At 40.3% G+C, this 27,594-nt stretch overlaps 2 protein-coding genes across 5 annotated transcripts in view; one reads left to right on the top strand and one right to left on the bottom strand.

Moving 5' to 3' along the window:
• Window positions 1-1,459: 1,459 nt before the first annotated feature.
• LOC134541154 (trichohyalin) lies at window positions 1,460-16,313 on the bottom strand. 3 transcript variants are annotated; one of them, XM_063384367.1, is made up of 5 exons: window positions 15,970-16,313; window positions 13,045-13,112; window positions 7,715-9,266; window positions 5,345-5,499; window positions 1,460-2,118 (listed from the first exon to the last, which is right to left on the bottom strand). In XM_063384367.1, the coding sequence occupies exons 1-5, from the start codon at window positions 16,204-16,206 to the stop codon at window positions 1,974-1,976; spliced, it is 2,157 nt and encodes a 718-aa protein (XP_063240437.1). In that variant the 5' UTR covers window positions 16,207-16,313; the 3' UTR covers window positions 1,460-1,973. The 3 variants fall into 3 exon arrangements, 2 of the variants coding, with proteins under 2 accessions (XP_063240437.1, XP_063240439.1); XR_010076560.1 differs by lacking the exon at window positions 1,460-2,118 and adding an exon at window positions 5,628-5,802 and having other exon boundaries at window positions 5,413-5,499; window positions 15,970-16,273; XM_063384369.1 differs by lacking the exon at window positions 13,045-13,112.
• Window positions 16,314-16,382: 69 nt separating this feature from the next.
• The window catches only part of LOC134541229 (PR domain zinc finger protein 10-like), a 119,073-nt gene continuing 107,861 nt past the window's right edge, over window positions 16,383-27,594 (top strand). For both annotated transcript variants that reach the window (XM_063384494.1, XM_063384495.1), the window contains exons 1-4: window positions 16,383-16,579; window positions 16,894-17,095; window positions 24,189-24,479; window positions 25,162-25,354. In XM_063384494.1, the coding sequence (XP_063240564.1) occupies window positions 16,937-17,095; window positions 24,189-24,479; window positions 25,162-25,354 (643 nt within the window). In that variant the 5' untranslated portion in view covers window positions 16,383-16,579; window positions 16,894-16,936. The remainder of the gene's footprint in view (window positions 16,580-16,893; window positions 17,096-24,188; window positions 24,480-25,161; window positions 25,355-27,594) is intronic.

Here is a 27,594-nt window from a genome sequence, read left to right on the forward strand (position 1 = left end):
GGGGTTTTGAAACCATACCACCATCGTTTATGGGAAAAGTAGCCAATAACAATACAATGTTTGCAATTACACAAAAAATGTAATTATATTTTTTATTCTTATTCATTTGGTTCACACAGCCTGGTACAAATTAATGACATTCACTGAATTTTGTATGTTATTTTATAAGATACTCGGCTACGTGTGCGCGCTCTATACGGAAAGCAACATAACCAAACATTAATGATTGCAACGAGCGCTGGCTACATTTCTGTAAGCGGTACACCGCGGCGACGCAGACAAACAGATGAAGGTTATAAAGTTTAAAAAGTCTTTAAAAGAAAATTAATTAAATAAGTGGTTATGTCCGAATAAATATTAGATTTCTATTTTAAAATACATCGATTTATAAGGAAAAAATACCCACACAAAGCGCACGGAATCTAATAGCAGGACCAAAAACATTATGCGACGTTTACGCGAGTGCGACGATTATGCAATAAAAGAGGGTACTTGCAATTTTCTGTGTATTTGATGAAGCCCAGTAAGTTTTAGGGCAGGCACATTTAATAACAACTATTTATCACACAGTCCGTAACTTGACTAGTGAGATCAGGGGTGAATGCAATCACTATATTCAAGGACCTCTGGACTTTTGCGCGGGATTTCCCCACGCTTTCAACTGCAACTTCCGTGACAAACTCCAGCCATCGTCAGTGCTTTTGAAGTGTGGCTTCTGTATTTGTCCAGCTCCCGTACCAGTCTCTCCCCGACTGAAATAACGGTGCGTAGTGGTTTTTGTTATAGGAACTGACAAAGAGTAGTTTGCTGCCTTTTCTCTCTTGGGGAAAGGGATATGTAAAAAAAAAAAAATATCTACAGTAGATGAGAAAGGAAAATGTTCAGGCCGGGTGTAAATGTTGAATTTGAATTTCCCGCCTGAAGCATTGGAATCGTGACGCTGCTGCTCCCACGCCATCTTGTGACCAGTTCGTTCTCGTTTTGTTTTCATTTCGGTAAGTCGGCCATGCGACATCAGAAGTTTGTGATTATTAGTAATTACAGTCCATTATGTCGATTGAGCCCAGAAAGAAAACATGGAATAAAAATTATTTTTCCTGTGTCTCTTTGTTAGCTAGTGCAGGGGGGGGGGGGGGGGGGTAAAGGACTGGAAATAAAAGGAAAGGGGGTGCAGGCCTGCTACCCTAGCATACTCCCACCCTCAGTAATAAAAGAGCACAAAGCAGACACAGGCTGAAGGGTTTAACTCTGGTGCTATACTTCACATCTGCCAGTAAGATAAAATGTGGGATGCAAAGACTTCATTTTTTATCAATGGAACCCTACCGAACACAAAAATATGGAGCAACTCATATTCAATGTTAGGTTTTCATGCCCAAAATTAAATATGCGAGCCACATGCAGGAGCTAATGTTCTGTGAGTAAATGTGGTACAGATGCATAGTAACATTGCACATAACATCTACATATTGTTTCTACTTTTAGCATTTATATTCTGACTTGTATTAAGACACCTAGCACTTGTTGGGCTAATTATAATTACCAGTGGATGGGATTGCACACAGAGTTTATTAACACAGAATCACGAGGGTTTCATAAATCATTTATTACAATATATTAACAAAATAAATGTAAATAAAAATCAACCACAAACAAATGAAATGCTCTTCGCAGGTTCTGTGCAAACATACAAATAAATACAATTAGTAATATGACTAGAGATGATAATTCAAAAGTGCTTCTACACTTTTTTTTTGTGGGTCTGCGTTAAATAACGGGGCACTGTGAACACACTACCATCCTAAATTCCACCGATGAGCTAAACGTGAGATAGTAATTTAATGTAGAAAAGTCATTTATTAAACGTCATTTGATTGTGTGAAAATATCTACAAACTTACTATAAACAGTGAACATATATACAGATTGCATGTACTTGGGAACCCAAGCTGTGGGTGACGGCGCATGCAGCGTCTACGTGGGCGAGGGCGGCCGGTAGTCCGGCAGCACTTCCTGCACCTTCCGTCGCCACACGCTCTTCCTCGCCTCTCTCTCCCTCAGCTCCCGCATCTCGGCGGGGAACAGCCTCCATCTGCGCACGCACCTCGCCAGCAGCCGCCTGGAGCAATCCATCACGCCCCGTCCACATCCAGGCCACCGAGAGACCGGTGCACCCAGCGTCGCAGTTCAGAGTATTCCGGGGATAATTATCCCAGCATTCGCCTCAAGTGACCCCGGGGAAACACTGGGAATTCCAAGGATAACCATCCCAACATTCGCCTCAAGTGACCCCGGTGAAATACTTGGAATTCGAAGGTAACCATCCCAACATTCACCTCAAGTGACCCCGGTGAAATACTTGGAATTCCAAGGATAACCATCCCAACATTCACCTCAAGTGACCCCGGTGAAATACTTGGAATTCCAAGGATAACCATCCCAACATTCGCCTCAAGTGACCCCGGTGAAATACTTGGAATTCCAAGGATAACCATCCCAACATTCGCCTCAAGTGACCCCGGTGAAATACTTGGAATTCCAAGGATAACCATCCCAACATTCGCCTCAAGTGACCCCGGTGAAATACTTGGAATTCCAAGGATAACCATCCCAACATTCGCCTCAAGTGACCCCGGTGAAATACTTGGAATTCCAAGGATAACCATCCCAACATTCGCCTCAAGTGACCCCGGTGAAATACTTGGAATTCCAAGGATAACCATCCCAACATTCGCCTCAAGTGACCCCGGTGAAATACTTGGAATTCCAAGGATAACCATCCCAACATTCGCCTCAAGTGACCCCGGTGAAATACTTGGAATTCCAAGGATAACCATCCCAACATTCGCCTCAAGTGACCCCGGTGAAATACTTGGAATTCCAAGGATAACCATCCCAACATTCGCCTCAAGTGACCCCGGTGAAATACTTGGAATTCCAAGGATAACCATCCCAACATTCGCCTCAAGTGACCCCGGTGAAATACTTGGAATTCCAAGGATAACCATCCCAACATTCGCCGCAAGTGACCCCGGTGAAATACTTGGAATTCCAAGGATAACCATCCCAACATTCGCCTCAAGTGACCCCGGTGAAATACTTGGAATTCCAAGGATAACCATCCCAACATTCGCCTCAAGTGACCCCGGTGAAATACTTGGAATTCCAAGGATAACCATCTCAACATTCGCCTCAAGTGACCCCGGTGAAATACTTGGAATTCCAAGGATAACCATCCCAACATTCGCCTCAAGTGACCCCGGTGAAATACTTGGAATTCCAAGGATAACCATCCCAACATTCGCCTCAAGTGACCCCGGTGAAATACTTGGAATTCCAAGGATAACCATCCCAACATTCGCCTCAAGTGACCCCGGTGAAATACTTGGAATTCCAAGGATAACCATCCCAACATTCGCCTCAAGTGACCCCGGTGAAATACTTGGAATTCCAAGGATAACAATCCCAACATTCGCCTCAAGTGACCCCGGTGAAATACTTGGAATTCCAAGGATAACCATCCCAACATTCGCCTCAAGTGACCCCGGTGAAATACTTGGAATTCCAAGGATAACCATCCCAACATTCGCCTCTAGTGACCCCGGTGAAATACTTGGAATTCCGAGGATAACCATCCCAACATTCGCCTCAAGTGATCCCGGTGAAATACTTGGAATTCCGAGGATAACCATCCCAACATTCGCCTCAAGTGATCCCGGTGATATACTTGGAATTCCGAGGATAACCATCCCAACATTCGCCTCAAGTGACCCCGGTGAAATACTTGGAATTCCGAGGATAACCATGCCAACATTCGCCTCAAGTGACCCCGGTGAAATACTTGGAATTCCGAGGATAACCATCCCAACATTCGCCTCAAGTGACCCCGGTGAAATACTTGGAATTACAAGGATAACCATCCCAACAGTCGCCTCAAGTGACCCCGGTGAAATACTTGGAATTCCAAGGATAACCATCCTAACATTCGCCTCAAGTGACCCCGGTGAAATACTTGGAATTCGAAGGTAACCATCCCAACATTCACCTCAAGTGACCCCGGTGAAATACTTGGAATTCCAAGGATAACCATCCCAACATTCGCCTCAAGTGACCCCGGTGAAATACTTGGAATTCCAAGGATAACCATCCCAACATTCGCCTCAAGTGACCCCGGTGAAATACTTGGAATTCCAAGGATAACCATCCCAACATTCGCCTCAAGTGACCCCGGTGAAATACTTGGAATTCCAAGGATAACCATCCCAACATTCGCCTCATGTGACCCCGGTGAAATACTTGGAATTCCAAGGATAACCATCCCAACATTTGCCTCAAGTGACCCCGGTGAAATACTTGGAATTCCAAGGATAACCATCCCAACATTCGCCTCAAGTGACCCCGGTGAAATACTTGGAATTCCAAGGATAACCATCCTAGCATTCGCCTGAAGTGACCCCGGTGAAATACTTGGAATTCCAAGGATAACCATCCCAACATTCGCCTCAAGTGACCCCGGTGAAATACTTGGAATTCCAAGGATAACCATCCCAACATTCGCCTCAAGTGACCCCAATGAAATACTTGGAATTCCAAGGATAACCATCCCAACATTCGCCTCAAGTGACCCCGGTGAAATACTTGGAATTCCAAGGATAACCATCCCAACATTCGCCTCAAGTGACCCCGGTGAAATACTTGGAATTCCAAGGATAACCATCCCAACATTCGCCTCAAGTGACCCCGGGGAAACACTGGGTATCCCGGAACAGGACGGCCTGGCTGGGATACCCGGGGAAACACTGGGTATCCCGGAACAGGACGGCCTGGCTGGGATTGGGACCGGGCTCCTGTAGAATGGCAGTCCGGTCCCTGCGTCGCCTTGCTCTGGAGCACCTTACGTACCTATATTGCATGCACAATCATTACAATCAGCCAATGAGGCAATCAATTTCTGCAAGCTCGGGCTGATGCACTATCTTAGCTTTCATTATGAGCTAGAGATGGTTGCTGAGAATTCAAATAGTTATTCTGATATACGAATGAAGGGAATTTTTCCTTGTACGTATGCATGTTATTCTTACAAATTAATTGGGATGGTTCAGCCGAAGTTTCAAACCCTTGCATCTCTAATGTTTGGCAAATTTGAAACAATTAAAGGATAAAGATTGAAAAAAAAAAAAATGCTGTCATTGTGTATTTTAGTTGATAACCAGTGGAGACAATCAAGTACATTCAACAAATGTGAACAATCGTAATTGTATTGGGTAGTCAGTTTTTTTTTGCTACTGATGCACCTCTAAAAAGAAGACGTGTCACCAGGGGAAAGGTAATCCTACTGGACGCACCTTTCGGCATGCTCGACAGCACGTGCGTCTCTGAAGGCCATCTCGACGTGCCGCCGGCAGGTCCACTGGTGCCAACGGCTGAAAGCCCGTTCCAGCAACTTCAGCTCGCGGAAGTCCGAGGCCACCTGGTTGCGTCTGACCCGGTCGTCGTACGCCTGCCGAGAAGGACAACGGGAATATCATTTCACGTTCGTGAAGAATTTCATTTTCAATTCACTATTTCTAGAGACCTGAAAAATTCGCAGGTTCATTTCGTGTTATGCTAAAATTCAAATGATCATACCTTAGTGCTGCTTCTGCCATTGGTCCACTGTTAATCTGGAGGACTGAGGGCCAATTAGAGACCCTCACTCATAGAAGTGTCGAATCACAGGCCACCCAGTCGAGACGACTCACAAGTCAGCAGCCAATGAACAGTTGGCATTTGCCAGAGTGTGTAGAGGATATTGGAGTCTATCCTGGAGGTCATTGAACCCGCAAATTTTTAGGGCCTCTTAATATTTCAATCCACTCTTGAAAATAAACAATTACTAATAGATATAGCAAGTAGGACACATTTTCAAAAAAAATTTGAAGGTAAAATAGTGTAACATGTATGAAGTGAGGGAACAAATGTTGAGAAATAACGAGAAATTTGGATTTGTGTTCTGCTAAATACCACTAACATGCTTTTCATATGAAACATAATCTGTGATTATTTTTTTAATATTGTTCAAAATGCTCAATTTTTTATGTACATAATCAGTTAATTAACATAATTTCCAAACTTAAAATTGTACTGATTTTAGAAAATGCATAGCTAGGTTTTTTATTTCCTTGCATATTACATCTCTATTATGTATCCATATATACATTCCTCTCTTTTTCATCATCAAATTTTCTTGAACCCTTTTGAAGTGTTTGGGGTGCAAACGGGAAGCTTTTGCTTACAAATAAAAATTGGCACTTTCCTGCGGATAGTACATGTATTTAGTACAATGTATTAATTTTGTTTGTTATAAATTAAAACAATTACCCTGTGACAGAGGAAGGTAAAAGGGAGGGGGGGGGGGGGGGGGGGGGGGCTCTTAAATTGGTTCACCTTATTCGAAGAAAGAAAAATTTTCGAGGCACGTGTTTTACTGTGTACAGTACCTACTTTAGAGAAACCTGTTGACGTCAACTTTTGTGGACTGTTGTAGTTTCCAGCGAGAAATTGTCTGTTATTTTCTGCGGACGGCCGCAGATCAAGGCATGTTAGTGAATGTTAGACTTACCAGTTCATAAGCTGACAGTTACCCATTTGTCAGGGAATATCCAATTTATGAGGAAAAAAAAAGAGGGTATAGCAGGGGAAAAATATGTTGGGTCAGGAAATTTAAGTAAAATAATTTGACAAAAGTGCATCATGTACAGCTAACCCTTTAATTGTGCCATGCATACTGTGTTTGGGTTCAGGCTTTGCTTATTACAACGCTGGTGTGCTGAGAAATTTTGAGCACAGATGTTTCCATCACTGTTGGTAGTCATCTCACAACATTAATTAATAAATAAATAAAATAATAAATAAATAATGTCTCGAAGCGGAACATAAGAAACTCCACTTTGTAAATAGTTTCATGTGTTTTGTTACCATGTAAACAGTTTTGTTATGACATCGAAGAATCCACACATAGGTACCTACTCTGTGACTGCAACAGTGTTACAAAATAAAGCAACAATTTAGACTGATTGTTTTCTGTGGAAATATTGCAGGTTTTTGGTCAATGAAAGATTATGAATGACAAGGAGAAGTCAGGAAAAAATCAGGGAAATCTGTTTAAGGGTTTTTCTGAACACCCAGTTTCGTGCCCTGTAATGGCAAATAATTTATACAAAGTAATTAATGATGATTTGTCTTTAAAGTCATCAAAATGATAAACAAACTAGTGTGAAATTTGTGTTTAAAAATATGACAACTGGCAGTAATGCATTTAATATTCGTTATATATTGCGACTATAAGCTTTAAGTAGGGTATTTATGTATTCACAAGTTGGTAGCTAAGGAACTTCAAGGCAGTGGGCATATGTGGCAACACTGCGAACAACCTTTGTGTACGCTTGGGTGGGAACAGACAATGGATATGTTACAATGGTTACTACGATAAATTGTGTATTAGAATAGCCGTGAGCATTGTTATGGGCAGTATACAATACATAAATATTTTGTTCATATAGTTTACTTTTTAAAAATTTCTTTGCAATATTTAACATTATTAAAGTCCTGTCATCTGGATGTTCCTGTCTCAATAGAATCCGAGATAATTTACGCACGGAAATATGAAATTATCATATAATAATTATAACACTAAATCACGTGTTTTGCGCAGGAAATAAACACATTCTACTCACCATCAATAAGAAACGGAAGCACAGCTGCAATAGTCTATGTTCATAATGGGCATTAGCCATTTCTATTTTCGAAGCAGCTGACTGAAGCGCGAATCGCCTCCACGTTGTAACATGTTTTCGCAACAGCTTAGTCTCATGGTGGGCGATAGCGCGGTCCAATTGGTGTTTCCTCATTTTCATCAGCGCCAACCATCCTCCCAGACCATACCTGCGGAGGAGATGTCTGTTGTAGTAATTGGTCGCCCTGCTGAGCAACTCTTGCAGGTTCTCTCTCTCCCGCTGTTTCTTCAACTCATTTTCTTTCTCGATGCGGCGCCTCTCCCTGAATTCCACGATCCTACGCATTTTCTCCTCTTCCTCCGTCCGTTTCCTCTCGGCTTCCTCTTCCGAGAGCTTCTTCCGTTTCTCCTCCTCCAGTTGCCGTTTGTTCTCTTTTATCTGTTGCCACCTTCTTTCGCGCTCTTTCCTCCTCTCCTCCATCCTCAGGGCGATCGCGGAGGGGTGGACGGGGGCGGCCGGGACGGACAGGCTGCAGGTGAGAGCCCTCGCCCTGGCCCTGAGCGCCACGTCACAGCTTGACCGAGCCTCCAGCAGGCCGCTGCTGGCTTCCGCCCGCGATCTCTCCACCTCCAGCTTCAACTTGGCCAGTCTCAGTTCCTCGATCAGCTGGTTCTGGGTCTGGATCTCCGCCTTCTGCACCGCTATTATGTCCTTCTGCGCTCTCAGCCTGTGCTCGTACACGTTCGTGTCCCTCGGCTTTGAACACGCCTCTCTCCCCCACTTTTTCCTTTTTACCTGCGATGGGAGTGCTTGCATTCTGTGTCTGTTGTAAGACTCTTCTCTGGTGCAGTTCTGAACTTGCAGTTTTTTCTCATGCAGCGATTTAATAAAGTTTTCGATTTTCTCGGGATTTATGATTTTATCAGGGCGCTTGACGTTGCTGTGGCGACTCTGCTCCGTGCACGCCCGCCATCTATGCCAGTACTTGGCGAGCAAGTCCTTGAGATCCGTCTCCAAAGTGCTGCTTTCAGCGTGAATAGACATTCTCCGCTCGGAGACATAGTTTACCCATTTCTTCCACGCGTAGCGCAACGAGATTCGGCTCACGAATGCTGCAGCACATTCTGCCGTGACTGCACTTGTTTCTGAATGATCTGGATCTTTGTCCACGGGGCTCGCATTGGGCGTGATCTCGTGGGGCACAAGCATTATTTCAAAAGGTACATTTTCATCGATTTTGTGAACTTCCACGGAGTCAACTTTACTCTCTGTTTGCAAAATTACCACATCGCTGGTTTCCGAACATTGAGGCTCGACACTACAGGCATCAAGGGCATAGAAAGCTTTCCCGTCCTTGGAATCATCATCGTGATGTGAATCGCAGTGTTTGGTTAGCACTTTCTTGGTCCGCAGTAACGTCTGGCTATGTGACTCTTGTTTTATCATTATTTTAATCTTGTCGAGCTGTTGCTTTAACGTGCCGATTTCTCTGTCGATCAGCGCTTGTTCTCTCTTGAGCAGCATTGCTTTTCTGTCTTCGCCCCGAATGAACCTGCAAAAATAAAAATGTAATAAAAATAAAAATATTTGAAATACATTGAATACTGTAATACAGATTCCTAAAATGATATTTCAGTCACAATACGTAACTAATTTTGACTAATACTGAATTACACTTCCAACGAGAACAAACATTGATATCTTGATAACAAAGTTTAATAGATGCTAGCGAGTTCACCTTCCTGTCCGTGAATACAGGATGTTGCGGGTAGGAGGAAAGGACAGCGACAGTGATTGGTGGCTTACGAGCGGTTAATGGAGGATCGAGGGAATAAATGGGCGAGGGAAACTGGAGCACTCAGAGAAAACGCACACCGGCGCACTGCAACATCGATCACGTCGCCCACTTGTGAAACATCCCAGTTTGGCCCAGCTGGGAAGTAAACCCTTGTCAATCAACCACAGCTTCAGGGGAGAAGATGGCTTGCAAGTCTTTTGGCCGGTCGGCCCCTAGCGTCAGGGTTCCACCGCGAAGACACCAGGTGCCGGGGGCCAGGCACACGATTTGTAGTAACTGCAAGTTTACGAACAGATGGGGCCACCCCCACCACATCTCCGAGAGAGGTATGTAATGACCCTGGAGCATACAAGAGGGGGAATAGGATGGGGGTGGGGGGCGGGACGGATGAGTGACAAGAGGGAGGTGGTGACTGCAAGCAACCCAGCACCAAGTGGGCTGTGAAAATAAAGCAGCCTTGCCGTTATAATTTGACTCGATCACGGTTCCTGACCATTCTTGTCTTTAACAGAAATAATTCCTGATTATTTGTTGCACTCTAAAAAAAAAAACATTCAAATTATTGTTTGGTACGAAAAACTTGAATCTACAAAATATTTAACTTACACCGCGCTACGTTCCAGACACCCTCAACTGTACTTTGTGCAATGACTTTAGATTCACCTCCTACACTGAGCGTAGTTAAGTGCGTCTGAAAGCTAAAATGTTGGTATTCCATGCAACAATTCACATCTGCAAGTGCGGCAGTTAGAACAAGGGATCTACCGACACGTGAACAGACCCAGTAGGTGCACATGTGCAAACGTGCTATTATCTACTCAGCTACATCACAAAACATTCTCGATAGGAAGCGTGACCAGTCAGGACAGCAAAGAGTCTGTATCGTGAACTGCTTGGGTAGGCCAATTGAAATCCCGTTAGAAGATCCCACGTTAGAAATTTTCCTGCAATGTGGGTAAAAATTATAAGGATTGCAGGCTATTGCGACCATCGTCTTGAGGTTTCTCGGCTTGTTGCTTTCAGCCGTGGTGAAAGTGAACTCACGAATGTTTCGGTCAACACTGCGATTGCCATCATCAGGGTAACAGTCTCCTTGCAGTCCTCTTGCCTTTAAATACTTTTGTCCGAGTGAGTGTTTCATGACTGGCTGCAGCCATGGGCCGGTCAGAGGCCATCTGTCATGTTCTGCACTCAGCAAATAAAAAAAAAGTCTCACGGAGTTGTTGGCTGCCAAGGGAAATTGTCGCTATAAAATACACACACACTAAAACTGTCTCACCGAGGGAGCTAGTAACGAGAGAGTAAGGAAACTAAAAGGAGTGTTTTCAGAGTAATTTTTTGGTGTAAAACGACTGGTACAGATTCTTGAAAGCACTTAAGGGACTTGCATTACACCTTTACCTTCATTTCTATGCCATATGTTACGGTCTCTGCTAAAAATCCACAGTTTTCCTATGGACGACAAGCAGACTTCATGCCAGTTAATAGCCTTGCACTTAGAGGCAATTCTGCGCTAGAAGCACCAGCGAGCGTCGCTCTTATCATCCCGCCTTACTAACACATACACCCCTGAATACACAGGCCCCTTAATTTAGAAAGCAGCCTTTTAGTAAGAGACATTTTATTCACGCCTAACTTTGTAGACAGTCACATGTCAGATATAATTAGTTGTCCACTTAAATCGTGGAAATTATCTCTGAAAGGTTTCATCTCCTTAACTTAAAAATTGGTAATTACCTGGAACAGTAGATCTATTTTGTACTAAGTTTGCACATGTGTATATATGTAAACACACATATAAATACCCCTCTCCCCCCCCCCCCCAACTCTTATCAAGCATGAAAAGGTTTTAACAATATCAAATGGAACGGTCCTGATAAGTCTTGCAAAATGTTTCTCAAGGTTTTTCTAAGACATCCTGATTACTAAAGCAGAGAAAGAGATGCAACAAAAAAAATTTAGAACTGTGTTGTGTTTGTTTATTTCTCAAGTTTGTCTCACTTCATTAGGTGTTTTTTTACAGCATATTACGTGATGAAAAACAGAGCTACTAGACATTAGAGAGTTGGTACATCCCTAATATGAATGCCAAGTTTGTTATTTTTTATTTGCTTTAGAAGCCAATTGGTATAGCAAATTTCTTGTACTTCCAGTGACTAACACACTCAAAATCTACATTTTTTGGTGCACAAATAGAGGAAAATTTGGTATTGTAAAATGATTAGCCTTCTCTTGATACCTATCTTATTTTAAAAACTTATTTATTAAAAAAAAAACTTACAAAAAGTTTTGTTTTCTTCAATTTTGGGCAGCTCCAATCCTTGAACCCTTGATTACCATTGAATCTCTAGTACTTGAGAGATTTGAGATAAAAGAAAAAAAAATTTAATTAATAAATATTGTAGGAAGTTCAGTAAATTCGAAAATTAAGCACTGATAACTTTGAAGATTACTAGAAAATTGTATTTTTTCTTTGTGCCTATTCAATTATCATTTCCTACGATATTGTAGTTTTAGTTTGTAAATATTGAAATATAATTATGACATCTGTTTGAATTCGGAAACCTAGTTCGTGAAACCATTTAAAGGGTTGAATGCTCTTACACCATCAATACATTTTTTATTTTTAGTACTGTAGTTTGTTAGTCTTATTTTTAAAGTAAGTACCATTTTTCAAATTAGGCCGCTGCAGTCAGTATTCTGTGCATGCAGGCTGTGCCAGCCACAGACACCATTACGGAAACATCAGATAGCGGCTGAAATTCATCGTCAGATCAGTGATGTGCATGGAGAAAACATTCAGATAACGACGAAATCGTAACACGTCTGTTCTCTTTCCCTTCTTCTTCAACTTTCTGCACCAAATCTTCAGAAACGACAAATGGTCGCCCACTTGGTTCCCTATCATGAACATCCATGTGACCAACTTTGAAAGCTCTAACCCATTACCATGCCATTCCATCAGACATAATGTTTTCTCCATACGGTTCACTGATCTGACGATGAGTTTCAGCCGATGTCACGTCTTCAGCACTAAGAAAACGAATCACAGCGCGGAGGCATTTTAAAGACTCACAAATGTAAGAACTGTCGGATGTTGCCGAATGACATCTGTGGCTCGCCAACAGATGTAGGTACACAGTCCGTATGTGCAGAATGCTGACCACGGCGCTACAGCGGCCTAATTTCAATGCAGTACTTACTTAAAAAAACATGCCTCGTATGTTTGACCCTTGCGACCTAAATTCAGATTAGTGGGTTATATTCTAGGAACGCTTTGTGATTCAAATTTGAGAAAACTGGGTTTCAACCCATGACTAGTTGTTGCATAGAGGTTCTACTGTGCATGTTTGCTGAGCAGCACAACTCTTTGCGTGCGGGGTGGTCAGCAGCTAACAGCTGTAACGGCGTGAAGCCAACACAAGACACCGTGGAGAAAAGCATTCAAAGCATCCTTGTGCAAAGATCATGCCACAAAAATTAAGCAACTAACATAACAGGTACTGGAAGAATAACTTCACCACAACATTACCTTTTAGCTTCCTCAGTTATGTCGTGCTTTGAAAACCGGTTGTTATTCAACAATCTGTTTCGTTTTACCTACAACATTTTTTTTATTATAAATTTTACCATACAATTTAGAACAGGAAATACTAAAAGTAACTTAACTTAAATGATCACAAACAAGTAAGATTGTGGTAATACCAGCCCACAATTTACAAGCGGTAAGTTTATTACAATTGGCATTTATACAATGCATATAAATGAAGCAATACCTTAAATAATTGATATTCAACATGATAAATTTCATAGGAGAATAACTATTTATGTACATGGGTACATGTATGGCTATCAATGCAGAGTTTCTAAACTCTCTCATTCTAACATTTTAAGCATCTTTTTTTTTTTTTAAAACGGGGGCTATTTTCAAGTAAAAATGTGTACTGGCAAAAAAAAAAAATCATTAATCTGCTGCCAGAGATGTCAATTACTTAAGGTAATATCAATATTAACTAGGAAGAACTTGCTCGAGACATTTTGTTGTCCATAGCGATTTTTCTAGTGAAACAGTTTTTTCTAGTGTGTTCTTAAAATGAGTCACATCAATTTCGAGCAACGGCATGCTATCAGGATTTGCTTCAGACTTAAGCCCAGTGGAACAGAAACTTTTGCACAACTTCAGCAGGCCTACACGGACAGTTTTTTGTTAAGGGCCCATGTTTTTTGTTGGTTAAAGGTATTTTCCATGGGAAGACAGTTGATTGAAGATGAATCATGAAACGGAAGGTCTTCATCTTTAAGAACTGATGAAAACGTTAACAATATCCGAGATCTTGTGGCGTTCAGATCATCGGTTGACGGTCAAAATGATCGGGAAAGAGTTGAATTCGACTCAAACCACCGTACATCAGATTTTGACCAATGAATTGGGGATGACAAAAATCGGTGCGAAAATGGTTCCAAAAAACCTTTCGCACAGGGTTGGCTGATTTAAAACACAATGGTTTAAACCATGGTTTAAATAAAGTAGTTTTAGAAAAAAATGTATTTTTAAATAGAATATCTTAATGAATATTAATGAAAGGTGTAATTGCACTCTAATAACAACATTACTTTGCTCATTAATGTTTCTTGTCTGTTATTGTATTACTGTATAATTTGACTTGTCCAAAATCTAGATGGAATCTTGAACATACAAAAAAGATCTAAGGGATCCAATAAAATAAACTGATCTAAAAAAAATTTACATACATACACACACACACATAAAGTACTGTAAACAAATATAAAAATTAAAAATGTTATAAATGGACCTCACATCTCAACTGCCATTGTTTCTGACCTATCACAATGCATTGGAACATCTTCAAGCATAATCAGAAGAATACACCATTAGTACCATTAATATGTGAACGTTTTATTTACAGTGAGTCGTTGAATATGAAATGAACGTGAAAGATAAAAAAGCTACAAAAATATGGGGTTTGAGCATTTCAAGTGATTTTTAATACTTAGCTTGAGTTTTTATCAAATAATTAATAGGTAGGTCACAATTTCCGAGCAATAAAATGAAACCTAAGTAAACATCAAAAAATTATGAAAAAAAGGAAATCAAAATGTGAAAATGCATATTTTTTTCGCAACTGACATTTAAAATTATCTGTAAAATAGCATTGCAATATTGAAAGTAGTTTACTATTTTAAAGATTGTTATGGTTGGATTGGCTACATTAAAATATTGAATATTGTGTAAACAGTTTGTTTGGTTAGCTAAATTTAAAATAATGTAAAATAGTACCGGAAAGTTGGTTACATTTTAAATACTGTAAAATAGTGGTAGTGGTTGATAAGCGATTTCCTATTTTAAATTAAGATAAACCTAATTTAACAAACCATCCACAATGTTTGACAGTAATTTATAGGGACCGGAAAAATTTGCGGGTTCAATGACCTGTAGGATGAACTCCATAGTTATACGTACTCTCGGTCAAATGTCACCCACCCATTGGCTGCTGTCTTGTAAGACGTCCCAACGTAGGAGCCTGTGATTCGGTAAAGCGTTGGTTGGGCGTTTCTCATTGGCCCAGAGTTGTCCAGATGAGTTGTGAGCCAATAGCAGGGGCAGCACTGAGGTATAACTAATTGTATTTTAGCCTATCGGGAAATGAATTCGCGAATTTTTCCGGTCTCTAGTAATTTACAATGAAGCTAACCTAACCAATCATTAACACAATTGTAGACTATTTCTGACGTGGTTAACGTAACGTAGCAGACAGGCCTTGGACACGTTGGGACAAGTACTTGGAGAGGGACGCAGCGCTGTAAAGCAAAAGGCTAACAGCACCATGGTACGCCCCATGCGGGAGTATGGGATACACACAGCAGTGCTTGAGAACGAACTGGATGGGGTGCAGACAAGAGGAGCCAGGTGTGTGAAGGTAAAGTGGAGGAGAATCGACAGTGATGAAGGAGCTGGGGTGGGAGAGCCTAAAGAACAGAAGGCAGGTGGGGAGGCTAGTTAGCATGTGCCAAAAATACTAAGCCGGGAGGGAGGGTGGGATAACTGGGGCAAACCGAAGGGAGAAATCAAGTTATGTTCTTAGTGATAATAGGGGAATGGAATGTCTTGGATTGAGGAATTTGTGATGGCACCGATTGTGACTCAATTCAGATGGGGAAGTAGGGTGAATGCTTAACACTGGCTTGTGCTCAATTGCAAAATTCCTCAAATCTTAAAAAACCAACCATTCTCACAATTTTTTTGAAAATTTATTTAAGATAACTTTACCAGCTGTTAAAGATGTAAACTACTATAAAATTATTGACATACTGCAATTCCCTTTCACAGATTGATTATAAAAAAATGTAAGGAAATTATAATTGTAAAATATTTGCTTTTTTTTTTTTTTTTTGCAGATGCAATCTTTTAGATAATTAGTGCTTATTTAGACAATACCTCCTCATGTCGTAAATCCATGACAACTCTGGGGTTGTATGTTATTAAGTTTTCCTCCTTCAAAATAAGAAGTTCTTTCCTACTAATTATTTCAGCTTTTAGTAAATCATCTAGCACATTTGGAAGCAACGTTGAATGATTATTTGTTGATTTATTACTCCATGAATATTTTTTTAATTGCTTGCATTTCTTCAGTGAACTTAAGCACTGAAGATCATCACCTGTTTCACTATTCATATTTAACAACACTTAATTTCTTCTCTTCAAAATAAATTCAGTGCGTATATTTGTACATCCACAACTGACAGCAGATTTGTTTATTATTTATTCAACCAACATAAATCGAAACTCGTCGCTTAAGTAGATCGATCAGTATTACTACATACTAGTTTCGAGAGATCGACTTAATGTTCGACTAAGATGAAGTAATCTATTTTGGGCGGGTGTGGGTAGGATTATTTTGAGGAATTTTGTTGTATCACGTTTGATGAGTGTTAAAACATTAGTTTTTATCCGTTTTTGAGTATTTCTGAAGTGTTTGTGTAATTTAAACTTTGTATGCATTGCATTTCGTGGGCTGTTATGGCGTTACTGAATCCTTATATTTCATGTGAGTATTCCTGTCTCCCACGATACTTTCAATATGGATTGATCCATTCTGTTTTTACATTTTAGCAGAAGCTTTTTGATTAGGCAAGTTAGGTAATTGAGCTGAAGTAAATTGTAGTGTTTGACGTATGTAATTTTAATGAAAACCCATTTTAACGAAAGCCTGAACCTTAGAAATGTACACTGTATTTGCAGAAATTAGTTGATATGACTGTCAGTTCATTTTACACGGAAGTTTGTGAATATTGTTAGGCTAACCAGCTTTTGTCAGTCAACCGCAAATGTTATTGATTAATGTTTTTGTTCCATGTACAGTTCGACAAGTTCGCTGATGAAGTAATAAAGCAGAATACCACAAATGGAACGCATCGATCCTCCAGATAATCCAGGGAAAGACGGCGAATCAGCCGCTGCGATGCCGAACCAGACCGGGGCAGACTTGGAGTGGGAGCCAGTGGCGAGTTGCGAGTTGGATTTGAATCAGAAAGAAGCGTCCCCACATCTGTATTTTGTTACGGTACGTTGGCATTGCATTGTAATTGTAAGGACAAATTTTTGAATAGGTTAAGTAGTGACCAATTCGCTAATAGGTTAGGTTGACTGTCAACCCAGCTATATTGTTCTAAATACAATCAAATTTTATAATTAAGTACTGTGACTATTTGAATGGTTTGTGTATGCTTTATTCTAGGCCAACATTTATAGCAGGATCTTGGGTAAACCTAAATAAGTATTGATTTTACCTTGAAAAAAAAAAGTGAGTCTTTCAGTACTCGCTAGTAAGGGGTGGTCCATTAATCACGTGAATTTTTTTTAGCAAATTTTTAACCCCCCCCTCCCCCTTTCCCCCCTATTGATTTGTGGTGAGGTTTCAGAGATTACCCCCCCAAAAAAAAATCACTTGTATAAAAATGTCCAGACACACATTAAGGTAGCAGGTTTATTCTCACTGGCATAAAAATAATAAAGGAAAGGCTTATATGTGATTTACGCATGTATTCGGCGCCAAAATCACAGTCTTACTAGTGACTGGCAAGCCGATCCGGGTGGTTCATGTTGCGGCGGGCGGGGATATTGTTGCCTGGCTACGGCGAGTCAAGGTCACGCGTCGCTTTTCGGTTTAGTAGAAATCACTTCAAAAAATAAATACACATGATATATCTCTACACCCCCCTCCTCCCTTGTGATATTTCGTGATTTTTCCCGACGACCCCCCCCCCCCCCCCCCCCCCCCCCCCTCTTTTCGAGCCTCACGTGATTAATGGACGATCCCTAATGTGTAAACATCTAACCTTGGAAACGAGCAATTCCATGTATTCTCATGTTGCAAATAGACTTATAATATGAAACTCAGACACAAAATTTCATGTAAAATTCTTAAAAAAAAACCTGAATGTGATAAATAAAACAATAAAAATAAAATATTTGATTTTCAAAAATCAACATTTCTGTAGGTATGCAAAGCTCACACATTGCACAAGAAATTACAAATACTTTAGGAGATATTGCAGTTCTTATTTTGCAATACAAAACCTGTACAATTATTCGACCGTCGTCATTTTCTATTTTGCCGTGTGTTCGTGAATGCCTTATTTATTAAAATGGTTGATAAATACTTTCAAACAAACCAGGACAAAGGATGAACAGTAGGAACTCATGTAATTTTTTTTTTTACTTATTACTTGCGCAGCAATATCCAAATTACAAATAAAACATTAAAATTTGAAATGTTAAAAAAACACCTAAGTTAGAGGCGAGTACAATTCCTTTGCCAACTCGTAAACAAGAAACAAAGATAATGCCGCATTAATGCACAGGTATTGTGATGAAAATTAAAAAATTCGATATCTCCTAAAGTATTTAGAGTTTCTTATTTCCGCTGGGTTTAATGAAAAGAGGAAGTTAAAGAGCATAGAATAAAGATATTTTCGGATTCAAATTTTTTTTTTAAACACATATCGCCCAACTACATATTTACCTTTTACAGTACCACTTATGGCAGTTATTGTTCCAATTGAATAAATGGTTATTTGAATGGTTAGCGTTATAAGTTATTAGGTATGAAGGTCTGTTTTCAATCATTAACTATTTCATGGGCAAAGAACAACAAAAAAAATAATCATCACAACCATCAAAAGTGTGATTTAATTTTAATACTGGCATTGTAATTTTCTTTCTTTCTTTTTTTCATTCAAAAGAAAATAAAAATTTTTCACATTTGCAGATGTAATTATATAAAATTTAATCCAAGCACCTTATTGTTGTGTCTGTAATTAAATAAGACAATAGACGTTTCCATAACTTTACTGTTTCAACACCACAATATAACTGAACGCCCAGCAGGCCATTCTTTTACGAAACAACAAATTTGCAACACGGAAATTACACCAAGAACCTTATTTATTTTTATTGTTAGTTTGTGAAGAAAATAAATTAATTTACAAGGAAATAACTTAGGAAAAAAAATTATTTATGAACTAACTATGTACTGTTCAATTAGTTTAGTCATAATAACATGCACCAATCTCCTTAAGCCGAGTACCCCATGCACATGTGGGGGACAGCATCCCAGGTTGGTGTGTCGTTTCAAGAACACGGAATGTTTTTTTTTTTTTCTGTAAGAGAACAGGGCATCTGGGATCTTGTAAAAGGGCAAAGAACAATATGGCTCACAATGTCGTACCTTTCAATTGTATCCAAGGGTCAGAGACTGTCCCTTTTAGGCAGAATGCAGATGAGACTTTTGGGGATAGAAGTGAAAGGGTTGCTATGCATTGGTGAAATTGGTAGTGAAATCATAAAGTGAGTTTTAAAGAAGTTTTCAGTAAAAGCCTTGGAAAGTAGACTGGACAGCCTATAGCTACAGCCTTTACAGCTATGAGTCCTCTGCTACGCTGAAAGCTCGCTCTGTCCATTTGCTTCTGTCCAAAGAAGGCGATAGATGTATAGGTTAGTGTCACAAGGTGTTTCCACATCTGTCAAGCATTCCTATTGTCATTGCACTCAAGCAAAATGGGGATGTTAGGATTTGTGGAGACCACAAAATAAAGCTCCGAAAAAAATATTTCTACCCTATTCAATCTGTCACCAGCTGGTGAATTTAAATGGTGGCAAACTTTTCTCGAAGATTGATCAGGCACATGTACTCCAGCAACTTGTTGTTGACGATGAAGCAACAAAAGCTTGGACCATAGTTACTCAAAAGGGAGCATTTCAGGTAAATATACGTATTGCAATTTGTTGTGTGTTGCCTTGGGCTTATTTCAGCGATTTATGTAAAATTTACTATTGGGCTTGATTTAGTAAAGGGTGCATCAATGGACAGTCTCCGTAGCAAAGTACTTGTGTGTTTGGGGTACCAGAAGTAACATACCTGGGTCATGTATAGGACAAATATGGTATCCGACCAATACCGGATAAAGTTTGTGCCTTCATGAAACAGTTACACCTTCAAACAAGGAAGAGTTACAGGCATACTTAGGACTTCTCAACTTTTACCACTCTTTCTTGGCAGTCAAATCATATGTTCCAGAACCATTGCAGTGCATTGGAGATTGATGCAAAAGCATGAAGCAGGTTTTGTTGCCACTAAGCGCTTTTTGACATCAGATTCCTTACTGGCACAGTATGACCAAGCATTACCGCTGATCTTGACGGGTGATGCATCTCAGCTTGGTTTGGAGCTGTTTGAACCCAAGAAACACAGGGGGAGGACGTTCCTGTCTATTTGTTCCCATGCCATGATGTCTGCAGCGCGTGATTGTGCTCAAACCAACAAAGAAGCACTGAGTACAGGGCCAGATTCAGAGGTCTGGAGGCCTCGGGGCAACAGAGGAGCGGAGGCCCCCTGGCCCCAAATTATTTTCCAAATAAAATGAACAATTTTTTTCAGTTGAGTTTTCCATTAAATAATTTATTGTGAAATCAAGTAGATTCTCTTAGTATTTAAAAAACATACATAAATATAATCGGAGACAAGAATTATATGAAATTAAATTTTAGTGTTAATGAATATTTCTGTTAATATTTAACAATAATATAATCATGTAGGTATGTACAAAGTACTGTAGGTAAAGTTAAAACAGCGAAAAAAGAATATCAAAGGAAAATATTTTTACTAGCGTTTACTTGTCAGAATTTGAAAGATTTTTTTTTTCCGATGTCTCTATTGTGGGGGCCCTCCGTTTGTGGAGGCCCCGGGGCTTTCACCCCGGTTGCCCTCCCCAAATTCCGGCCCTGACTGAGTATAATTGCTGGGGTGAAGAAATTTTACAGTTATCTCTACAGTAGGAAGTTTTAAATTTGGACGGATCATAAACCTCTTCTTCGTCTATTTACAACGAACAATGTAACCCCGAATATAATATCACCACGAATGCTACATTGGAGTATCATGCTTAGCAGATGTGATTTTGTTTTGTATTACAAGCCATGCAGTAGTGCAGGGTGCCCAAGAATTACCATTATCAATGGTATATTATAACAGTTTAATTTAGATATTTACAAGAAATCATACATCAAATTGAAGGTAAACACAAATAAGTTATTTTTTACATAGGCCCCTATATTCAATATGTGCACCTTTAGTTATACAGCATACACCTAACCTAAAGTGAAATTCTTCCCACACTTTGGTTAACATGTGCGGAGTAATGGAAGCAATAGCCTCTTCAATTCTGCGTCTTAACTCTGGCAAATCATTATGTAGCGGCGGAATGTAGACACAATCTTATATAAAGCCCCAAAGGAAAAAAATTAAATGGTGTTATGTCAGGTGAACGTGAAGGCCAGTGAAAAAGAGCTCTGTCGCCTCGACCATTACGACCAATACAACGGTCGAGGACTTCGACATTCAGCCACTCTCGTACAAAGAGATTCCAATGGGGAGGGTTTCCCATCATGTTGCCAAATGAAGTTTATAGGTTCACCTTCTGATTGGGGAAAGATCCATTTTTCGCACTACAAGCGAGAAAACATTAAAGCAGTACTCGCGCATGCACTGATCTGAAACTATTTCAGTTAATCTTTAATTGTGACCTTGAACCAACAATGTACAATGCTTACAGTTGATACTGTTAAATTTTATAACTCTGACATTTTTTTTTTGTGGACATACTGTGTTGCAAATGCTGATGGACTTAGTTTTCTTCCTTGGCCCACACCAGACTTGGAGGTACAAGCCCCAATAGAAGTTCTTATTGAAGCATTAGATCAGGGCTTCCCAGAAGGTGTTCCGCGTAACCATGGGGTTCCGTACGAATGTCGTATAAGGCAAGGACAATTATTGTCAAATAACTTTCTTTGAAGGAGTTGGGGTTCCACCAAAAGAAAAGTCGATCATAGGGTTCCCTAGTTTATTAGATAACCACCATTAACAGTTAAACAGATTACAGACAAACAGATTCAGTTTTATCATTTGTACGTGAGTATGGAAGGGATGGCCAAATGAGAAGCAAAACGAAGAGTAGGCTGTATGCCATTCCTCAGAAGACAGCAAGAGCTGACACCTTTAGTCGCACCAATGCTTCCGAATCTCTCTACAAAAATGCAGGGTCACGCAGCTTTTTTTCAGACCCCGTCATTATAAAATTTCCATAAAAAATTAATGATTTTTTTAATCAGCACCAAATAATGAAATATGTACTACAAGCGATTCTAAAATAAGAAAATATAAACCTCTGATTCTAATAGCAACGCATAAACAAATCGAGGAAAGACAAAAAAAAAAATAAGACAGCAAAGGTCTTAATCTAAGTCAGAAATAACGTTGAACAAAAAACTAAATATAGAGTGTAGTAAAATTGTAATACAAATTAATGTGTAGTAACATAAACCCATATGTAGTCAGTTTCGTAAACATTAGGGGACATACCAAATGTATTGGTGTGCCAAGTAAAACTTTATGATGTTTAAATTATGTTGGACAGCACGACTTGGACCAAGGCATGAAATTCAACTCAAATCACGTGAAAATGTTTGTAACCTGGCAAGCCGCCACGCAACACATCCAGCTTCTGCAAGAGCCTGCGCAAAGACTGAAAGTGGCGACGTGTGAATTCACCTTCTTCCCCACTGGAAGTAGTTGGAGTCACATGCCAATCACTGAGCAGGACCTTACAATTAATAACAACCAATGAAAAAAGCATTTTGCCGTATTGAAAACGGGCCATTATCCTTTGCGACTTTGTCCACGGGACCAATCGTGATTTCTTTTCTCACGCACAAGTACTCCTGTGTCTCTTTATCTCACTCTATTACTTATGTAACTGACAAAATTATTACATCAGCCTGTTTTGAGACAAAGAACCATAGCAAATAATACAAACAAACTACACAAACTTACATTAAAATTAACCAACAAATAGCAAAGTAATAATAACTTTAAATTGCTTTGTCCAATTTAATAAAGTATATTATCAGAAATACTTAAAAACACAATTTAATGGGGGAAAAAAGAGCACGGAAACACGTTGCTGACCCACACATATTTCTGAGATATACAAAAGGCTGTTATTTACATGAGGTCAAGAAACATAACCAATTACCATCTCTGATAATAAAATTATAATATCTTTAACTAATTATTTAATAAGTTGGGAGGGTAAGAATTAAATATTTTTCCATCAATACCTACCCTTTTTAACTGTCTATACACACTTTTTGCCGACTTCAGTGTCATTCACATCAGTATTTCTTTTTAGAATCCAAACGAAAACAAACACATCATTTTCAACAATTTTTTTTGTTGTAAAATTTCAAGGTAATTTTAATGAAGATGGCTTCAGCCAACCTCTCACTTTATTTTATATCTCAATGTATGAGCACAAACCTAATGTCAGAAATTTGATGTATCTCAAATCTTTGTTAATTTATTGAGGTTACATTTTGCATGGCATGGGTACGTGTTTTCTAAATGATATTTTGAAGAAGACCAGTGCTCATCTATTTTTTTTTTTTTTTTTTTTTACATAGACCAGCTTATTACAACTTTTTAAAAATACTATTGAAATATATATTAATTTTTTTTTTATGTTCCCTTTAAAATTGTATTGATGTTTGATGATCCAGCATGGGGTCGTCCATTAATCACGTGATTGTTTTTAGCAAATTTTTAACCCCCTTACCCTCCCACCCCCCCACAGATAAATCACGTGTATTTTTTGGTACAAAATATTTTTAAAAATTTCAGAATATTATCTTTAAATATAGGTATAATCTAATTTAATTCTGGAAAATTAACCACAGCGTGTATTCGGCGCCAAAATCGCAGTCTTACTGGCGACTGGCAAGCCGAGCCGGGTGGTTCATGTTGCGGCGGGCGGGGATATTGTGGCCTGGCTACGGCGAGTCGAGGTCACGCGTCGCTTTTTCGGTTTAGTAGAAATCGGGCTGAAAAAATAAATACACGTGATATATCACTACACCCCTCCTCCCTCCCTTGTGATATTTCGTTTTTTTCCCCGAACCTGCCCCCCCCCCCTCCCCCCCCCCTCCCCCCCCATCCACCCGCTCTTTCGAGCCTCACGTGATTAATGGACGATCCCCATGGCTGTGGTCCCGGGAGTGCCGTGTGAAAGACGTTTCGCTGTACCGTGTTGTCTTCCTTCCAGGTGGAGTTTGTGGAGGGATCGCCCGGCGAGCTGGTGCACTCGTTCCCTGGCTACGAGGGCGACGCGTTCTCCCCGCAGCCGTCGTCGAGCGCGGAGCTGGGGCACCGCGTGAGCCCGCTGGACCCCAACATGGGCTCGGCGGCCGGCTACTCTCCCGGGTACGCCGTGGCGCAGTCCCCTCCCCCGGCCGGCCCCGCGTCTCCGATCCACGGGGGCGACCCGCCCGCCGCTTCCCGGGGCTTCTTCCGGCCCGCCCGGGGCGACGGGGAGCTGCCGCTCGCCAGGGCCCAGGTACCTCGGGGCGGTGCTTCAGTTCACCGCAGGCTTCGCCGATTTCAACCACAGTGCTTTACACCAACTGGGTTTTTTTTTTTTTAAGTCATGTATTTTTAAATAGAATATATTAATATTTTTGAAGTTATACTTCTAATGTGACTTCCAACAAGGTTGCGTTAAACGTTTAACGCTTCTGGGGAGACCAAATTTGGTTTAAGTGCATCATGTGTAGAGACCTGCAAAATTCGCGGATTCATTCGGTGATAGGCTAGAATCCAAACACATATACCTCTTAGATAATTTTGCTATTGGCTTGCTGTTCATCTGGACGAATCTCAACCAATAATTATAAACCCTCAACCAGAGAAGGATCGAATCACGGACAAACCAGCTGAAGACGACTTACAAGTCAGCAGCCAATGAACTTGCGTTATTTGCCCGAGTGTGCAGGGGTATGTGCAGTCTGTCCTGAAGGCCATTGAAACCGCAAATTTTGCAGGTCTCTAATCATGTGTTAGTTGGTCGAATGATACGTCATTTTTATGAACAAATTCATACTAAGTATGTAAAAAAATTAAATTGATAACACCGAAATATCCTGTTTTAAAAACGAAATTGACCTAAAAAATAAAACCATGATATCTTGACCCCAGTGATGGGGTATAAAAAGTGAAAATGCTGGTGAATGCGCCCGCAGCTGTCGACCGCCCAGTACCGCGACGTCCAGCCGGCGACGGTGGTCTTGTCGCAGCCCGACGACGAGGACGTGAAGGCCGACTGCTTCGACCACATCCAGCTGCTCATCAGCAGCGGGGTTGGGGAGAACATCGCCTACAGCATAGAAGGAGGCCACGCCATCCAGAGCATGCTGGAGTCCATCAAGGAGCACGGTGAGAGGAGTTCGCGGGTCTCCCGAGTGTGATCTTTGAATATATGTATACTGTATAGAAGTCGCCAGCCCAGGTTAAAATATTCCAATACGGTTTGAGGTAGTTGGTTCATTCACCGCCGCAATCGCCACCATCTCTAGGGCATCGACTCGTGGTGGTCCCAGGCGGACAAGTGTCGAACTCTTCAAACACCCCCTTCCCCCACCCTCCCTTGTACACGCGTTGTCCTCCACCCACCCTCTACCCCCGCCTCTCATCCCTAACAGTTTTGTGACGCACAAACTCCCGTTAAAAGACCTTGAGCTGCAGTGAATGTTGGGTGGGTGGGGGGGGGGGGAATGACAGCCGGCGACAGTGCTGCGCTCTAACGTGCAAATAACAACCTAAGACGATACAGGGCGTTACGGCAGCGCCCTGCAGCGGTGAAGTTCCCAAGCTGCTCATCATATGCTCCTGAAAAACGTAGAGTAAACCCTATCCACTCGCGACTTCTATACAGTATATACAGCGAAACCCCTTATTTACGTTACCGTTATTTACGTTTTCCCGTTATTTGCACTATATTCTTCAGGTCCCGTTTGGTTCCCATATAGTCCAATACAATACTTTCCCGCGAATTACGTCTCAAAAATCGAATCAATCCCGCTATTTACGTCACGTAACAACCATAAACAACCAGAAAATACCGTGGAGCTAGTAGGCAATGAACATTTTAAATAGCAAAATATACATATTTTATAACATGAAAAGTTGCTTTTATTTCTAAACATGTAATAATTTAAGCCTAGGCGTGTAAAAGTACGAGTAATTATAGCAGGAGACAATCTAAAATGCACGAGGGAAAAACGTAAACTCATGAATGTACAAACATGGCTGCTTGTAAGTTCTGATACTGTATTTATGTCACAACTTAGCCGAAATACTGGTACGAGACATAAACTTCACAAGATAAAATGAGCGGTGTCTTGGTAACTGTTTTATACGTCTTTTATAATTTGGGAAGTGTTGTACAGTTGACGCCATATTTTTTAAACTAACCATTTATTTCTGGGGATCGTAAATAATTAATTATTGGTATCAAGACATCATGATAAACGTAAACTTGAACATGTCACGGCAGCGAGAAAACTGGTGCGTATACCAATAAACTGGTATTAGAACTGGATAAAATTGGTACACGGGAGGTGGAGCTTATATTTTTTTCCGCTAAGCTCGCATCTATTGGTTGGCGGCTGATGGCGTCATGAGTCATGAGTCTGGGCGGAGCATAGAGTGCGCATGCGCCGCCGCGTCGTTACAGCAGCTGACCGAGTACAATGACCTTTCTCCGCGTTTGGCGCGCTATTGACGGTAAATATTCAACAATTTGCGGCCTTTTCTTAAAAAAATTTTTACTGTGAGCAATGTGTATGTAGCCCGTATTTGTTATAAACCCTGCCGGTTGCAACTGTATTTATAATTTGGAGAGGCAAATAATCTTGAACAGCCAAAAAAGCAAGCAGAAGAAAATTTCAAATTTATTTTTAGGAAGTAATCAGAAAAACATTTTGGCTTTCATTCTTTTTTTTATTTTTGTCAAATGTGGTAAATTAATAATGGATGAAATACTAAAGTAAAATTTGTTGTTAGTGTGTTTGTACCTGCATTGTAGTATGTGCTATTAAACAAAAGGAAAAAAATTCTAAATAAGGTAAACTGTACTCCTTTTTATACTTTTCCCTTTATTTACACTTTCCCGCTTTTTACACTTTTTTACTTTGTCCCCATGAAAAGTGCAAATAAGGGGTTTTGCTGTATATACTATTCAAAGGTATGATGAATAGCAATAACAGTGCAATAGCAGCAAACACCTGAATGAAGGTCAATAAACCACAAAACTCTGAAAGGCGAGGTAAACCACACAATTAAACAAAATTTACCTACCGTAAGTTGTATCAATTTTTTCTATCTAAATATAGAATTATTTTCACAGATCTTTAGTTTATGTTTTTTTTTAATCAAAAATATTATTTACTCATTACAAATATTAATTTAGTTTCTATTTATGGTTTTTCAATGTAAATAATAGCAGTCTATAGCTGATCCTTTACAGACATGGCTGGTAGAGGTGTTGGAGGGATGTTGCTGTTTAGTTCAGTAATGTTGGCATGCTGATTGTAACGGGAGGGGAACCGTGCGGTGGCAGGCCTGGTGATAGAGGTGTTGGAGGGATATTACTGTTCAGTAATGTTGGCATGCTG

Source organism: Bacillus rossius, chromosome 18 (genome assembly GCF_032445375.1).
Source record: "Bacillus rossius redtenbacheri isolate Brsri chromosome 18, Brsri_v3, whole genome shotgun sequence".
In the NCBI taxonomy this organism is placed as follows: Eukaryota; Metazoa; Arthropoda; class Insecta; order Phasmatodea; family Bacillidae; genus Bacillus; species Bacillus rossius.

Excerpts from the sequence above, each read along its gene's own strand:
- LOC134541154 (XM_063384367.1), bottom strand. The coding sequence starts at position 16,206 with ATGAATAGTGAAACAGGTGATGATCTTCAGTGCTTAAGTTCACTGAAG. Across the intron at positions 13,113-15,969 it reads TGGATTTACGACATGAGGAG|GTAAAACGAAACAGATTGTT; the intron begins GTATTGTCTAAA and ends AAAATGTTGTAG. Across the intron at positions 5,500-7,714 it reads GCTTCCGTTTCTTATTGATG|GCGTACGACGACCGGGTCAG; the intron begins GTGAGTAGAATG and ends CCTTCTCGGCAG.